The following is an 18,887-nucleotide window of genomic DNA, read 5'->3' on the forward strand; positions in this document are numbered from 1 at the left end:
TTCGGTAGAATTTATAGAATATTGTAAATATATATATATATATATATATATATATATATATATATATATATATTAGTGTAATAAAGTTTGTGTTATTGTATAAGTAGTGTTATATGTATGAATATCACAAACTCTATTACACTGATGATGGTAAAGGTTACCGATAAAAGCTTTTATGTAAATGTATATATGAAAAATGCAGTCTAAAATAATTAGAAATTTTATCATTAACTTGAATAAATTGAATAATATTAATAAAAAAATTGTTCAGAAAATTGAAAAGCTTAGTTACAAACTCAACAACGCTGAAAATGCGGTGATATACGACAGTCTGAATCCATATATACTATATATATATACTAGACGTTAGTTAACTTCTAATTAAACTTTTCAATTTTTCTAACGGTTGCAATATTTGTGAGTGTGGCACCATAATTCCGAATATATTGGTATGACGACGACCAAGTTACCGAGATGACTCACGATGCATGACAAACTGGTGCTATAAAGAATTACATGATAGAGAAACACAAAACTAAAATTACTAGACAAATCTTGAACCGCAATGTTGAAATCTTAAGTTACAATAACAACCATTATAATTTACCACTAGCCAAAATAATACTCATAGAAGAAAGACATCCGATAATAAATATTCAACAACGTGCAATTAGAATTCTTCCTACCAATAAATTTAGAAACAGAGGAATCATCGATAATGAAAACACGTTAAAGTGTTATATTAAACAAAGTTGAAGATTGTAAAACTAAATGAATGAGCGTTAAGTATTCACTTTGAACAAACAAGGGACCAACAAAGTAGAGTAGAGATGCAGTATATCTAAATTTGAGCATCTGGCTACATATACAACGTATCAATTCGAAAACCGAAGATGTTATAGTAATACCGAAACTTGAAGTGATTTACGATCAACCGTTAAAAAAATCGAAAAGCTAAATTGGAAGTTAACTAACGCCGAACTTGCTGTGATTTTCATCAATATTTGCATTTCTTATATATATATATATATATATATATATATATATATATATATATATATATATATGTTGGTAATAGACCATAATTTTTACAATATTCTATAAATTCTACCGAATGTATTAACTTAAATTAATTAACGCCAAACATTCGGCAGAATTTATAGAATATATATATATATATATATATATATATATATATATATATATATATGAGCGCTTAACAAAAGCCAATATCTAGATAAACTTCATAGTCATCCTTATGTGTGTGTGTGTGTGTGTGTTGTGTGTGTGTAGTATTAATCCAGTCAGGCTTATTTGTCTGAACATGGGTCTAATTAATAACAAAATTTCAAGTCAAAATTTTAGGTAAAACTATACATAAGTACTGCATATACTGTACTACATACATACACGCACCACACACGCACACATTTACACACACAAGCATACTTCTGTTTGTGCCTGTGTAAAGAAATTGCAAAACACGAATGAAAATGAATTGTTTATATGTTAATTCGTAACTAATTTTTGGACTAGATAACAAAAGTATTCTCAACCTATATAAATAATTCTTTCAAGTTAGAGGGAAAAATAAAAAAAAACTTTAATGTTTAATTAGAAAGCTGATCATGATATTTAAAAAATTATTTGTTTGAAATAACCTAACATGACTTCATCAAGCTCAGTTCGTTGATTACACACGGAAGTTTATGTACAATTAAAATTTTGTAAAATCTGATAGACGCCTGAGTCGATGCCTGTTGCATTTTCCATCATTCATTTGCATTGCTGTCCATTGGAAACAAATTTAGACGGTAGGATTCTGAAATCGCAATATATTTTTCATTTAAACCAATGTTTTTTATATAATATACATTGTATATCATATTTGTAAATGCATTTAAATTTACATTCCATCCGTTACTAATATCTTCGTTAAGTTTAGAAAAAAATCGAGCATGATCATGACTAAACAATAGCTATTCAAAATATATGTCTTAATTGATTATAATGCAGTCTTACTAATGAAATGATGCTTTGTCGATAATAAGACACATTTTAAATTTTGCTATAATTGAAACTGCAACTACTTTTTTCTAAAACAGCTGAAACTCGCAAATTTTTCTGGTTACTGTAATTAAGACAGCATGCATAGATTACAAGAAAGATCAAGTAGAATAAAAGCAGTGCATTACAGTGGCGGATTTTGGTTCCTCGTTTTGAGCAGTTTTTTAAATTTTTATTAAAACTCGGTAAAATTCAGTTTTTACATACGATAACATCGTTTTATGCAACAATTTGCGCCATAAAAAATGTTAAACTACCAAAATTTGAAACTTTTGACACCCCCTCAAATCTTGTTTTGGCCCCCCGTCAACGTTGTCTGAATCCAACTGTGGTGCATTATATACGGTTGTTCTGAACAAAAGTTGTAAGCTGACTTTTTTCAAATGTTCAAATGCAAAAAATTCCAGCTGATGAATCTTCAAAGACTGACGTAAAACTGCGCCAAATTTGAGAAGAATGTTCATGTTAAAGGATGGTTCTAGAACAGAAGGGCCAGGATTATGGTGCGCTAAAATCCTGGAATTGTGGAAAAAAAGGACATCTACGACGAAATTGTAAACAACGCCCTAGAAACAATTACTGTCGTCATAGTGCAGCAACATGGCACAAACGGAGGCGGGAAATGAGAACCAATTTCGCGGGGCAGAAGTTGGCTGGTAAAATTGACGCCCCTAGTACCGTGATTAATGTCTCTAGACTGCAAATTCAATACGACTACCAATTCTACCTGGTTGAGCAAACGACGACGTAGAAATTAAAGTAAAGTAGAAATAGTAAAAAATTGGCCAAGTCTGAAAGATAAAAATGATTTGCACAGTTTCCTCGGATTAGCTATATACTATCGACGTTTCGTAAAGAATTTTGCAAAAGTTGCACGACCACTACATCAACTCACGGAAAATGATCTAGCGTTTGATTGGAATGAGTTATGTGAAGTAGCTTTTGAACGACTAAAAAATGAATTAAATGAAGCCTCTTGTTAGCATATCCAATCCGAGGTAAACCATTTGTGTTAGATAGGGATGCAAACAACTATGGAATTGGAACGGTTTTGTCACAATATGTTGACGGAGTAGAGAAGGTTTTGGCCTGTTACGACAAAAGTCTTACAATGCCTGAACTAGAAAAGTCACTAGAAAAGTGTTGTTAGCGATGGTCATGGCAACAAAACATTTCCACAAGTACCTCTACGAACAAAATTTTTTTCTTCGAACGGATCATGCAGCAAGTAGTTTCTCAATTTCAAAGATCCAGAAGAACAGGTGGCACGATGGTTAAAACGATTACAAATGTATGACTTTAAAATTATGTACCGTAAAGGAACCTCCAAAAACAATGCCGATGCTTTTCTCGTCGACCTTGACTGGAAGAGAAAGTACAAACAGAAGATGTACGGAAAATTACAATACATGATAGACACCGAAAGAACTGGCAAGCGCGCAATCTGCAGACAAAGACTTACAATACGTCATTGACCAGCGACCTGAATGGCAAGATATATCTGAGTTCGGTTGGTCGTTGAAAAACTACTGAGCACAGTGGGACTCCTTGCATTTAGAAGATGGATTGCTTAAACGGAAATGGGAATCAATAGATAGATTGAAACATCGCATGCAGATTGTGGTACTTATGAATAAAACCAGGAGGACATCTTGAAGTTAATGAAACGCTTGACAGAATATGTGAGAGGTTCTACTGGATTAACGCTCGGGAAGATGTGAAAAGTTGGTGTTAAAAATGTAGTACGTGCGCTGCAGTGAAAGGTCCCAAAAAGAGGTTACGAGAAAAAAATGCAAATCTATAATGTTGGTGTGCTCTTCGAAAGAATTACTATCGACGTTGCCGGACTAATTCCTGAATCAAATGATGGAAACCGTTACATTCTGGTTGTAGCGGAATATTTTAGCAACTGGCCGGAAGTGTATCCGTTACCAAATCAGAAGGCTTGTACCGTCGCTGAAAAATCGTAATGAACTGGATCAGTCGGTATGGTATTCCCATTGAGTTGCATTCAGACCAAGGTCGAAACTTCGAGTCACAACTGCTTGGTAAGCTGTGTCAATTACTGAGTATAAAGAAGACAAGAATAACTCCTCTCCACCCTCAGTCAGACGAGATAGTAGTAGTATAATAAGATCCCAGCAGAGTTTAGAAGTTATATTGTCTTTATTTTTCACTCAAATTAAACGAACTCTTTTCTTAAATTTTGTATGAATTTATAAAGGTTATAATATACTTATTAATTTTGTTTGGTTCAAAATGTAACATTAAGTAGTGTTTTATTTTAAAAACTAATTTGACTTTGGTCAAATGTTGGTTCTTCATTTATGTTGCTCAATTTAGATAACGTCGTTTGCACATACTTTCTTGATCTCCTGTGTTTGATGTCACACATAAAAGTTAAAAATAAAAAAAACAAGTGTGTGTGTTGTGTCATTGTGTGTGTTTATTAACTTAACTTGCATTTATAAAATATTTGTAAAGGCCCTCTGTGTGACTGTACAAAACTAACAATGACGAAATGGTAAAATGTTTGCTTTTACGCCGTACTGCCCAAAATTGTACATTTCAATAGAATTGTCAACTCGTGATCATCATCAATGCCGATTGCAGGATTTCAATGCTAGCGACAATGCAACAAAATATTTCTACTGTAACAGGATTGTCCGTGTATGGAACGCTTTGCCGGCAGAAGTGGTTTCCTCAGCTTCGCTTACAATTTTCAGAAATCATCTACTATCTATTGACTTAAATAAATTTTTGAATATAATCTTGATATTGTCAGATTGAGAATTATTATCTTTTCGTATTATGTGCTTATCCAATTTTGTCGATTAACATTTTCACCAAGCTACCATTGTCATTCACCCATTAATTATAGCCATCAAACTAAATTTTTTTATTACACCAACAAAGTTATTTGTTACATGTTAAAAATTTACTCTTGTACATAAATAAACATATCAAATTCCATTGTAATCTTACAGTTATTACGTATTTATCTTCAATATTGTTATGTTGCCTCATTCATTATTTGTATTATTATGCGGTGATTTCTGTTAATATCTTGTAATTTAGATTTAATTCATTGACGTGTGTTTATTCTTTTGGAAGCTATTTCTTCTTTTTTCTGACTAGATAAGTGGTCTGTTATGGCCCTCTGGTCAGTTTGTCATTAAATAATTAAATAAAAAAATAAATGAAACCACACTACAAATCACAAATAAGAAAATAGTAACCAGTTTTGAGCTCGACGTCAATAGTTAGTTCGGAGCAGTTGATGGCAAGGTGACCCATCCTACCGCAGTTGGAACATGTCAATATTTTAATCCCCGCCACAGCTGGAGACATGCCTTCAATGATGTTCAGAGCTGGATCACAAAACTGAAGCTGCTGTTGGAAGTTGTTGACGTGTTCAACGTAAGTAGTTTCGTGATGATGGTTAAGATGATTGAAGCGAGGTGTAGGAGAATCAAGTATATGCTGTTGCGGCTGCTGTAGATGGATGTTTTGTTGCTGATTGACAAACTGTTGGTTCTGCAACACAGCGCTTTGAAAGTTGTTACGCTGTTCAGGAAAATTTGTTGAAATGTCGTGGCCATTATTAAAATGTCTATTAGTTGACAAATTTGGCATTAAAATATTGTTGAAACTTTGATGTTCTTTAATCTCTGAATTATTATTATTATTATGTGTTACAATGTTGGGTGAAGTTATAAAATCAAGTGAATTATGAAAATTGTTAGATTTGTATGATGTTGTATTCAAGTGGCTACTTTTGTTGATGGTGTCGTTACATAAAGAATTGTTCGCAAGTGGAAAGGTTGGAAAAAGATTTTGATGCTGCCAAAGTTGTGTTGGTTGATAAAACTGTGGAGGTTGTTGTATCAATGGTTGCTGTTGCAACTGCGCAGACAGATAATTGACTGGATGATAATAAGCAGGATATGTTGGTTGTGCAAACAAATTTTGAGATGAGTTTTGCTTTTGTTGCAGTTGTAGTTGTTGTTTGTTGACGTGTGGTTGATGCATACTCTGCTGATTGAAGTGATGTGGTGGAATTTGATGGTAGTACAGGGGCGGGTTGCACGCAGGCGGCAAAAATGATACTGAATAAATGAATAAATTATTGCTGACATTAACGTTGGTACTTTCATTGTTGCTGCAAACATTTTGAATGTTGGTGAAAAAATTTCGTTCTAGTGGGACGCTGCACTGATAACATTTGATGCTTGTTTGTCTTTCGCAATCATATCTAACATCAGTTTGCATGTCATGGAGTTTTGTGGTGGTAGTTGCCACGGGCTTGTGTGGCTCATGAAGTGAGTGAGATATGGATGATGGTGGTGATAATAATGATGGTGAAGATAACAACGAATACGATGAAGATGGTGGAACCGTCGATAACGGTAACTGGCAATTTTTTTCTTCCAATCCTTCCACATCTGAGCCAACAATAGAGGCAATGTTATTGTTATCATTGAAAATTTCATTTGGATCAATCATGCTGTTGAAATTGATGGAACCATAAAAGTTGGTGTTGTAGAAATCAAGCACTCTACCTTTTGAGAACATACTGCTGCTATTTGTGCTGTTCACTACTTTTCTTTCTTTCTCATGAGGCTTGGCATTGTTGTTCCTACTTGCATTGAAAACATCTGCTTGCTGGCATGATGATGATGATGATGATGATGATAAACAAAGTGCTGATGAATAAAAAGATGATGATAAAGATAATGAAGATGGTCTTGGGGAAATAGTTTTTCCTATGCTTTTGAAGGAGCATCCAGTATTGTCATTTTCAGAATTAAAGTCATTTGAATTGCCAATAAAATTAATGCTATTATTGTCATCACTAGGGAAAACATTCGTGTTTTTGTCTGCATTTTGATGAGAGGTGGTGGTGTGTTCATGAGAAACTTTGATCGGCGAAACAATGCATGTTGTTATTTGATGGTGTGTTGATGCTGGTTGCTGCGGTTGTTGCTGCTGTTTTTGGTGTTGTTGCTGCATGAATGCGTCCGTCACAGTTGTCAAGGAGATTGGATTCTTGTCAATCAGTTCCTCCTGCTGGTGATTTGAAGGTAATGAAAGAACGGACGGCGTAGTTGTTGACGTAACAAATGTTTTCCATGTTGTTGTTGTTGATGATGATGATGATGTTGATGTTGTGATTCGTTGTTTGTTAGAGAATGTTGCTGGAAGACGCTTTTCCTCATTTGCTGAAGCAGTCACTGACAAAGATAATATTTCCGTTTTATGATTTTTCATATCTTTTTAAATGAATTCAAATGATTTAAAAAAATCCTTTCAACCTTTTATTAATATCTAAAACAGTTTTGAATTAAAAGAGCAATATTATGAACAATAATGAAAACCATTCAATATGACATTTAATGAGCAATGTAACATTCCATTAGTTGTATTTTGAAGCAAAACCTCAATTTTTAAAACCAAAAAATTTCAGTTCTCATTGTGAATTTTTCATTAAAAAAATTCGCATCTTAAACTCAACCCCTGAACGTTTTCGACATTTCAATTGTCTATATAAAACTTCTCATAGATGAATTGTGAAAAGAAAGAAATACAGGCAAGAAATAAGCAATTTAATTTTTAATAATATATTTTTCTTAACTGTAAAAAAATTTAAAAAAATATATAACTACGCATATTGTAAAATATAAACTTGTTAAAAATTAAAAACAAGTGTTTTCATATTTTTCATAAATATATTCAACAATGCATCAGTTAACAAATTAAATATGTACCTTTATTTGAATCACTGGTCTTTGATTTCAATGTTGGAGAAAAATGAATAAGAGAAGATGGCTGAAAAGAACAAAAGTTAATTTTAATGTGTAAAAAACAACGATAGTTATTCTGTGCTGTAAAATACTTATGCAAAAACCCTTCAAATAAAATTAACCTTGCTATAATTTTTCATGTGTAGTTTCGTCATTCGATATTTTTTTCTTAAAAAATTTTAACTATCTATAAGTTCTATAAGCTGACTTATAAATTTAATAATGCATAGGGCAAAAAGTTGGTATTGGTGAAAATTTTTCAAGCTGCAGCAATGTTAGAAGTGGGTTCCTTAAGGATCAATATTAGGACCTCTGCTATTTGTAATTTACATTAACGATATTGATCAGGGAATAAAAAGAAGAGTAGAAAGCAGAGATTTGATTGTCACGTTAAAGCTGCATAGGGCACAGGTCCAACCTAAGTTAGTGTACTGTGTTGTTTAGCTTGGAATCCAGATTTGCAAAAGGACAAATATACGCTTGAGAAAATTCAAGGAAGGGCAACGAGAATGATCAAAAAGAGTCAAGGTGTGTCATGAGAACATATTGAAAGTTTGTTGTTTGACAACATTAGAAAAAAAGAACAAAAGAAGATTTGATTCAGACATATAAAATCATCACTATAAAAAAGAATTTGAAATCAGCAACATTTTTTGAGCTGAAGCTAAACAATAAACTAAGGTTAAAAAGTGAAAAAAGAGGGCATAAATGTAAGTTATTCAAAAAAAGCTTAAGGACGATGAAGCAAAAATTTTTCGACTGTAGAGTAGTCAATGAGCTAAACAAACTAGGAGATGAAATAATATATGCAGAAACAACTAATAACTTCAAAGCACACTTGGCAAAAATAGGATATTGAAATCTCAGAGTGGTCCGGTCCTGTTACTCGGACTTCTTGGATCATTATAAAAATCTTTGTTGGTATTTTATGTTATGTTAAATATACCATTAACAACAATTCTTTATCTATAGATCTATGTTTCCTTTGAAATTATTACTAAAGCATTTTTGTAACCGTAAAATTGCAGAGTGCATTTTTGAATGCGAGGTTAGATTACCGCATTTACCGCACAGATCGAAATCCATGCTTCAGCTCATTCAGAACTTTTGAAATTATATTTTAAAAAGTGCTATATAAATATTAATATATTATAACTGATTTGATTAACATGTGTTAGAAAACTGGAAGTTACCCATCAATTTATAAATAAGCAATAGTTATACCGTTGCCGAAGCAGCCATTATCTGAAGCAAATAACCTTCGGAACTTTCGGCCTTTTTCAAATTTAGCATTTGTTGCAAAGATTGTTGAAAGAGTAGTATCAAAACAAATATTAAAAGGTATTATCAACTCTGTTTAATGTATCTGATTCGAAGTAGGTGTCATTGCTTGATATGAGTGCAGCATTTGATTGCGTTGATCATAATATACTAATGCGGTGGTTGTCAGAGAAAACGAAGCTGATTTCAGCGAAGCTGATTTCAGCTATGATAATTTCAGCGAAGCTGATTTCAACGAAGCTTATTTCAACGAAGCTGATTTCAGCGATGATAATTTCAGCGAAGCTGATTTCAACGAAGCTTATTTCAACGAAGCTGATTCCAACGAAGCTGATTTCAGCGATGATAATTTCAGCGAAGCTGATTTCTGCGATGATGGTGAAGATGATGACGTCGATGATGCTAATAATGATGTTAGGGATGACGATGATGATAATATTGCCAATATTGCGACGACAATTATGACAATGTCATTATTAGTGGGGACGACATTTGTGTTCATTTTTGATTTAAACAGTTTGTGTTTATATTTTCTATATATTTAAGACACTTTATGTAAATGTTACGGATTTGCAATTTCAATAAAGGATAATAAAAATGATAATTTTACTTGTTTTTATATAAAAATATTTAATAATATTACTTACGTACAGCTACTTCTGAGTCTAAGTTTTTTCCAATAAATCGTTAGAAATAATTATTAATCTTTTAATTAAAGAAACCTTGATTAAATGGCGTTTTTTTGTTTTGTCTTTAAGTTATGGAATATCAGGTACAGTGTTGAAATTTTTTGATTCTTATTTGCATGGCAGAATAAAGCAAATATTTTTTCAAAATGAATATTTTAATAAAGAAAAAATGTTAACAGGGGTATCTCAGGGATTAGTTTTGGGCCCATTTCTTTTCTTGCTTTATACTGCTGATGTTTTTGATGTTACTGAGAGCTATGATATGAGAAGTTATGCTTATGCGGATGATATATAATACATACATTTAATGTCGAGTGCATCATTTGAAATGTTTGAAGTCTTAGCTAGCTAACAGACTGAAAGATGCTCTCTCTGCAATTAACACTTAGATGGCCCAAAATGGTATAAAATTAAACAAAGACAAAACCAAGTTACTGCCGATAAATACGTATAGTCACTAAAGATTGATGATTCTGTTATTAAATTTGAAGAAACAGCAACGATTCTTGGGTTTACGATAGATACCAATTTATCTATGCAAGAACACACTAGGCGTATGGTCAAGTCGTGTTTGTTTCAATTTCGTCAATTACGGCAAGTAAAAAAGTATTTAAACAAAGCGACCATGGTAGCGTTGATCCATTCGTTTGTTCATTCACGATAGAGCTACTGCAACAGTCCAACAGCCTATTGTATGGAAAATCGAGAAATGTGGTTGAAATGTTGTAATTTGTTCGAAATAGAGCTGCTAAAGTGGTAATGAATGGGGGGAAGTTCGATCATGTTTCTCCAATCATCAGGAATTTACATTGGCTGTCGGTAGAAAAAAAGGATCGTGTTCAAAATATGTGTGTTGATGTTCAGATGTTTGAATGGTCCTACTCCACAATACTTGTCGAATATGTTTGCATTCAAGGATACGAATTCACAGAACTTTGTTTTAAGATCAAATGATCAGAACTATTTAAAAATTCCGGCAAATAAATCGAAAATTGTGTCGAGAAATTTTGCTGTTTATGGACCGAGGATATGGAACAATCTTCTTTACACTATCTGCAGACCTGGAATATCACTTGTGCGGTTTAAAAAAGAATTAAAGACTTCTTTATTTTGATATTTTATTTGATGAACAATATTATAATTGATAATGTGAACTAAAGACCGTTATATTTTTTATTTGTATTTCGATATTTCTTTTTGTGAACAATATTACAGTTGATAATATTTGACAGTGCTTTTGAGTAACTTTTTGAAAAGCGCTCTATACATTTTCCTATAATCCTTTTATTTTCTAACTCCAAATAACAAATATTAATAATAATAATAATAATAATAATAATAATAATAATAATAATGATAATATATATATATAAAGTTATTAAATATGCATGTATTATGACTTATATGTATATGCCCACGTACCCATCATTTTTCAATTAATTTATACAATTCGTTTCAAACAAATTTTTTGAAATAAAATGTAACATTAAAAAATTTGTTTAATTTAAATTAATTTTATAATTTGCATTTACAAAAAGTAAATTTCAATTAATAAAGCAGTATAAAAAAATAAATAGTAGACGGCAAAAATGTTGGCAACAACTAACATGAGGTCTGAGCAAAACGTTTTTGTCGTCAGATGTCAGTTGGCTGATGATTTTCGGGAAGTGTTCGTCCAAGAGTTTGGCTGGCACTGCATGGTGTTTCACATCTCAAGTAAATATATTATATACTAATATAAAACTATGAAAAATAAATATATCAACATAAAATATGAAAAAAATGTTCATATCGTTGATATCAAAATAGGTAATAATTCTTACCTTTCATTACGTTGCCATCACTCCTGACTTCATAATTTTTTTCTGCATTTTTAAAATCTATCATTTTACACAAACAATTGTTGAAAACAAAATCCTCATCATGTTCATCCTTAACAAATTTATTTGATCCATTAATGTGGATAACTTTTACATTGTCTACACTATTGTTGCCAACGTTGAAGTTATTGACATCACCCTGAGAGTAGAATGAAGTTTTCTTCGCGTCGGGACTGCCTAGTGGTGTATGGTAATCTTCAGAGCAGGAACTTTCAAGACTGGAAAGGTGAGCTGGTGAGACGAGATGGACATTGTCATACTTTGCACTTGTGGGCGCCTCTGCTTCAGAGGAACAATGTTGTCGTTCTTTACTCAGTAAGAAAGTTATTTGTTGAAGTTGGGATGCCGAATGTTCCTGCTTGCCTGGTATGGTTTCAACGCAGGATGATGTTGTGATTGTCGGGACCAAACTTGTAAAAGATGTAGATGAAGTTATAATCGCGTTGACCGATTTACTGGCAGATGATTCATTTTTTGTGGTAGTTGCACTGATGTAATCAGTTGAAGAGGATATAATGCACTGTGAGCCGTCATGTGATATTTTACTAAGTGCATCAGATGAAAATGGTCTGGAACTGCTGCTCTGGTCGTCAACAGCGTCAACAGGCATCAATTCAGGTTGCAGAGAAGTGGTGTTAGCAGGTGGTGAAATAAATTCCACAGGTTTTGAGTTTTGGGAATTGAAATTTCTGGCAGATTTGCCAACAAATGTTGAACTATTATTCGGCTGTTGTTCAGAATGTATCAGATTTCTGAAAAAAATTAAAAATTATTTATGAGAATCAAAGACCTAAGCCTTAGTATTTAAAATGAATCAAGAAAATGAAGTTTTTACAACTTTTCTTCTACTTTAGTTCACTTTCAAAAAATAGCAACAATTTGAAGCAAAGTTTTTACAGCTTTTGAGTTATTCCAAACAATGTTCACATCTGATCTCAGCAACCTCTATTTACTTCACGGTTTCGTAAATAAAAATTTTTACTTTGAAACTTTTAAAAAACGTTCCATGAAAAGAACAACCATCAAATCGATATTCTAGATTTATTTAGCTATTCATTTTTATAGCTAATCCACATTTTACACAAATTTTTACGGAATTTAACTTCCTCTCTTCAATTAAAATCAAGTAACATAAGCTTTTTAACATAAATGAAAAAAAATTAGAATAGAGATAGAGGGTGAAAAAAATCTCAAAATTGCGATCCATTTTTACTTTTGTGGCAAATTTTCCATGATAAATTTCATGACTCATCTCAAATTTCAAACTTCAGTCATATTCCTGGGCATGACATAAAACTGCATCCCCGCTGCCTTGCGTGCTTTTGAGCAAAGGGCTAGGCCCACCGCTTATAACTGGTGGTTGTCGTCAGTATGGGTGTCCGGATGTGAAAAGTTTCCCCAAAATTTATTCCATGCCATTACAAAAAACAATTGCCTCTAGTCCCCAGCAGGACTTAAGTGGTGCTGAGAATCCATGGGAAGTATACCGAAATCCTGCGTCGTAAATGATCGTAAATGAAATGGAAACAACTGATCGCCTATATTGATGCAAAAAATTGAAGGCAAAGAAAACAAAGTCCTACCTCGGGAGAACTGGGTCTCTGGACGCTAAACGATGATTGATTGATATTTCTATTAAACAGCCTGCAAACCGCAGTTAAAATTGTTAGCGCTCTTTTTAATATTTACAATATGCCTAAACCCATGCCTAGCCTGATACATGATGGTTCTTGTAATTCTTTTACTTCAAATTCCCGAGATTTACCCACAATTGCGTAATGAGCCATTTGGAAAGAAATTAGCAATAAATATAGCTTTAAATTAACTATATTGATAGCATCAGCAAATTTCAATCTAATGCGACATTACTTAATTAAGAAATAATAACAGCTCCTCAAGAAAGATGCTGTTTGAGAAAAAGTTGGATAAGAATTTATGCACCCACACAAACACACGCACGCACAAGGCACAAACGCACGCACACATTGATATTAAATTCATTTAAAATTTGAGTAACTATTAAACCTGATAATTTGCATTTTACTGTTGAGCTTTTTTTTGGCTCCCACAGTCAGCATGCAGAGATCTTCTTCTTTTAAATTCAATAACTGCGATAAAACGTTAACAGTTAGTAGAGTAATATGTATGTCTATATTAAAATTATTTGCGAATGTTAAAAAAAATTCTTTTCATAATCCATTGCATGGTGCATCGCTCAGGATTGTTCAACATCTTATCAGACCCAGACTATCCACTGCATTGCTTGGTTATCTACTCTTCGGGCAGTGTTGTATCTAACTTGATTTTTTGTTCTATTCTTTAAAATGCAGTCCTGTTTGTCATACACTATCTCAAGCATCTACACGTTTTTAAAATTAGCTCTTTATACCCATTTCCTCATAGAGTACACGTTGTAACAAAATATCGAGTGCATCCTTTAAGAACAAAATGAATATGAGAAGCTAGTAAGAGGACGAACTTGATGCCAGGTGTACTTGGACAGGTGGTCCGAATATTTGTGCAGCCTCACCTCCTTCAACCATGAAGACACTGACTGATTGTTAAGAAACAATATTGAAGAATGTGATGATGATGCTGTTGTTGATGATGAAGATGATGGTGAAGAAGATGATATGGTCGATGGTGACAAAGATGAGGATGAAGAAGGGACTGATGTTAACAATAATGAAGTTGGTGTAGTAGTAGTAGTAGTAGTAATAGTAGTAGTAGTAGTAGTAGTAGTAGTAGTAGTAGTAGTAGTAGTAGTAGTAGTAGTAGTAGTAGTAGGTGATAACTTTGGAGTGGTTGTTGATTTTGTTGCAGAAGGTGATGTTGAAGAAGTTTGTAGTGCAGATGATGTCTGTTGAAAATTCAAAAGAGGTATTGCTGAGATGTTTCTTTCTTCTGAAGTTACTGAATGAACATTGCTTGGTGAAGGCATGTAAGACAATGTAGATGATGAAGATGATAACGATGCTAAAACTGCAGATGATGAAAATGATGGATATGAAGATAGCAATGGAGTTGCTGATGTAACAAGTTCACCCAAAAGAAAGTTACAATTGATGTCATTATTAATAATACATTCACTGCTTGAACGAAGATTATGAATGGAAGTCGTAACTGCTGCACATGATCTGGGTGGTGCTGCCGATGATGATGTAGTTGAGGATGGAGATAATTTGGATAAAAATAAGGATGATGCTGATGCTGATGAGGATGTTGGTGATGATAATGGAAACGTTGTTTGCAATGTTGATGATGGTGATAACGTGGTCAACAATGAAGTTGTCAATAAAGTCGATGGTGGAGATGATGGCGATGATAACGCGATCATCAATGAAGAAGATTCTGGTGGCGATGATGTTACAAATGATACAATCTTTGAGTCTGTTTTCCCTGAGTAAATAGATAGATGAAACAAATAACACAATGTTGCCATCATCATACACGCCAACGGCACCTACAACCGCCTAGAGATGCAACAATGATATCTAAAAACCATAGATATCTGTAAATATGTTTAAAAACATCGATCCGCCCATGACAAACACGGATTTTAGAAAACATTGGCCGGTTAGAAAACACCAGCAATGATATAATGGATGTTTTCTCCATGGTTTAATTATCCCATTGGTCACATAACTTGTTGAACTAAAAAATGTAAATAATTTGTATCACCAGAATTTTAAATAACTTCTTTACAACTTTTAAAAGAAAACGGCTATAGTTATGACATTATGTAAATGTTAAAATATGCAGCTTAAATGCTTAATAGTCCATTTGGAGTTTGAATTTGGAATTCACTTTATAAGTAAGAATAAAAAATCATCATTCAAGCCTGGGATATTTTTAATTGTTTATAGGTGAATAAGTCCCAAAGTGCAGCGTTTCATTTTTTGTTAACTTAATTGTTGTACTGAGATTTTTGTTTTAATTTCGTCATCTATGTTTTTGAAAGTTGTTCGTAAAGTACGGATGTCAACCAGAGCGTCGGAGTCTGAAATTTTTGCCGCAGTCTGAATTTTTTGAGAGGCCGGAGTCAGAATTTTTTGTAAAGTATTTTTTGTTTAGCACTGATAAAAAGATAAAATAATGATACAAAAGTTGAACCCGGAACCCTAAGCCGAAAATTGTTCACTCGGTTCCGACACACTGATGTTTTTTTGCAAATATCTATGATACAACGTTTGCATCCCTATAGCCACCACCATAATCATTATTATTATCATTACAATCATCACCATCATCATCGTCAGGATGTTATTGTTTAATGTTTAATTTATCTTCTGTTGATAAAAAACAGAACAGAGTGTTGTAGCAGTGAGATAAGAAAACAGAATGTGGCTTACTTTTAAAAAAATATTTTATTAATTCTCACTAAACAGACAAACAAGTCAAGCAAATGATATAGTGAATGTTATACTAAACGTTACAGGTGATCATAGTTAGAAAATAATTAGGACGTATAAAATTTTAACAATGTGTTACTTCATGAATGTTGACATTTCGCAGCATGCTAAAATAACGTTACGCTTTTCATGAACGCTCAGAAAAACAAAGTTATTACATTTATAGTGAGAAATATTTTGAAAATTCAGATAAAGGTTGAAATAACTGATTCAACTAATTTCCTACCTGAGGTTCCAGTTGGCAAGTCAATATGGAGTGATGGATTGTATATCTCGTGATGAATGAAGTAATTAGGATGATGATGATGTGTGAACATTCTGTTGCTGTGATTTAAATTAGATGAATGATGATGATAGTGGTCTGCATGTAAATTGTTGATGTTATCAACATCAGCAATGTGATCAGTCTCATCAACATTTTCCTCATCATTTTCGTTCTCCACGTTAGCTTCACAGCTGAGAACTTCTTCAGGATTCTGGTGCAATTTATACAAATATACAAAGTTTTTTTTAAGGTACAATCTTATCCTAATTAATGGTGGTTTATTATTTATAACATTTCAGCCTAAGAACAACCAATTAAAACAACATACAAATTCAAGATTATTTTAACTATTAACACCAACCATCCTTTTTTCAATTCATCATCTACGTCTTATCATAAATTCATCAGCATTCCTCGTTTCTTCATCAACATTCATTTCATTATTAAGAAGATCTGTTTGTAGGTAGATCTCATCCTCACATGTCAGCTACGTTCTTGCACTTGTGACTTATCGTATATACTTGATCTTTTCACCAAATTTCTTTTTTATCCATTGAATGTAAACATTTGTTAATGAATGAATTTTTTGTGCTGACAGTTCTTTTAGGGCACAACTTACTTGACTTAGGAAAACTGTTGAAAATCTCTTGTAATTTCATCGAAAACAAAATGTTAAATTGTACAAAAAGTGATAAGATGAATTTTGTTAAATTAAAAAATTTAGTCCCAAAACTTTGTAAAACTTATGAAAATAAATACTTGCATAAATTGTTCTCTGACCATAAAAAAAAACAATAAACTAATTTGAAATGTCAATTCTTCAATTGGTTTTCTTATTATTCTTAAATAGATTCCAATATGTAGTTATATACATAACACAAATTCATCTTCTTTTTCTTTAAATCTAGGTGTTTCTCAAGGTTCAATCCTCGGACCCATTTTTAGAAATGATTTCGTAAATTCTTCCAACATTTTAAATTAATTCTTTTTGCTGACAACGCTACAACCCTTCACTCTAATTCTAATATTGATACTCTTTATATATGTCCTTAATAAAGAGCTTGATGGGCTTTATAACTGGGTAGCTTTAAACAATTTGAGACTAAATTTAAGAAAAACATGTTTCGTACTACTTGAATCTAAAATACGAACTTGAAAATACAATTCACTTTTACACTGATTGCAGAGCATCAACATAAAAATAAAATATATGATGATTATTCATTAATAAAGGAAATGCTAAGACTCAAAATATAAAAACCCATTACACTTGCAACTTTTGAATATTTAAAATTTTGAGTCTGTAAAGTGGTAAACATCTTTCATAAAAAAAAAGTATTTACAGATTTAAACAGGTACCAACTCTAAAATAGTTACAACTGGTCAATGACAACCGAGTTCTTCATTTTAATAAAAAAAAGTATAATAGTCCAATATTTTAAATAAATTTTTAGTTTCTCAGCTAATGCAATTTTTGTTTTCTAAAATTCAATACCTTTAAAATTAATTTTATCTTATTAAAACTAACAATAACAATAAACTAAAAAGAAGTTCAATTCAATAATTATCAGATAATTTTACAGACTGATTTGTGTTTGTGTGCTCAATAAAAAATTCATTTTTCAATTCATTAATGTTTTTATAAGACTTCATTTTTATTAAATTATTCCCTCAGAAACACAATTATGACTGATGTGTGGCGAATAGAACATCATATGAGAAACATAAAATTGTAAACTTACAAAATAAGAAATGGTTAGGAACACTCGCTGAATGTCCATCAACATGTTTGACAGCATAATTCTCTGCTTGAACATGAAGGATGGATGATAAGCTGCCAACATCATGAACAATAAAACATCATTTTTAAAATCCACATCCTCGGTCTGATAGGCATTCGAGCAAGTTAGGATGTTTTTGTGAATGTTTGTGATAATTTGAAACAATTTGTCAGCACATTTGGTATTTGATGAATGCAATAAAGAAATAAATTTAATTAAATTTTGAATAAGTGGTTTGTTAAGTAACAAAAAATTATCGTTATTGTTTCTAAATTTATTAACAATGTTTTCATAATCCAAAACGTTATTGGCTCTTTTTTCTTCATCCAACAACTCAATGCTTGCGTCTTTTCGACCTTTATCTTCCAAACATGCGCCAACAAATCTCAATTCGTACGGCAGGCAGAGTTGAATCAAACTGCAAACCAGTTTAATACGATCACAGCTGCTGGCACTGATGAAGTAGTTCAGTATTTTTTCACTCATGTCAGTCATGTCGGATAATGACAAATGAATCAATTTCATATTGACAAATTAAAATAATTGTAGTAACGCAATTGAAACGCTGTACAAATATTACAAATATAAAAAAAAATAAAATCAATTATAATGCCAGAGCACAATCGAACAACTATAACATCATCAGGTTAGAATTGTTTACTGCAGAGTGTAAACAAACATGGCTCCTAATCTATTACATTAACAATC

General features: G+C 32.3%; 2 protein-coding genes across 2 annotated transcripts; both read right to left on the reverse strand.

The window, feature by feature from the left end:
- Nucleotides 1-6,534: 6,534 nt before the first annotated feature.
- Nucleotides 6,535-6,969, reverse strand: HELRODRAFT_151686 (hypothetical protein; the record flags this gene model as incomplete). The annotated part of the gene is made up of 1 exon (XM_009033010.1): nt 6,535-6,969. A coding segment is annotated over one exon (435 nt), but the record flags the coding sequence as incomplete, so codon positions are not given.
- A 4,026-nt stretch (nt 6,970-10,995) lies between these two features.
- On the reverse strand, nt 10,996-18,674 carry HELRODRAFT_165952 (hypothetical protein; the record flags this gene model as incomplete). Its single annotated transcript, XM_009033011.1, has 8 exons — nt 10,996-11,034; nt 11,449-11,534; nt 11,665-12,473; nt 13,747-13,829; nt 14,201-14,275; nt 16,523-16,609; nt 18,141-18,284; nt 18,483-18,674. 8 exons carry the CDS (start codon nt 18,672-18,674, stop codon nt 10,996-10,998), a joined length of 1,515 nt encoding a protein of 504 aa, XP_009031259.1.
- Nucleotides 18,675-18,887: the final 213 nt, after the last annotated feature.

Source organism: Helobdella robusta (assembly GCF_000326865.2).
Source record: "Helobdella robusta unplaced genomic scaffold HELROscaffold_9, whole genome shotgun sequence".
NCBI lineage: Eukaryota > Metazoa > Annelida > Clitellata > Rhynchobdellida > Glossiphoniidae > Helobdella > Helobdella robusta.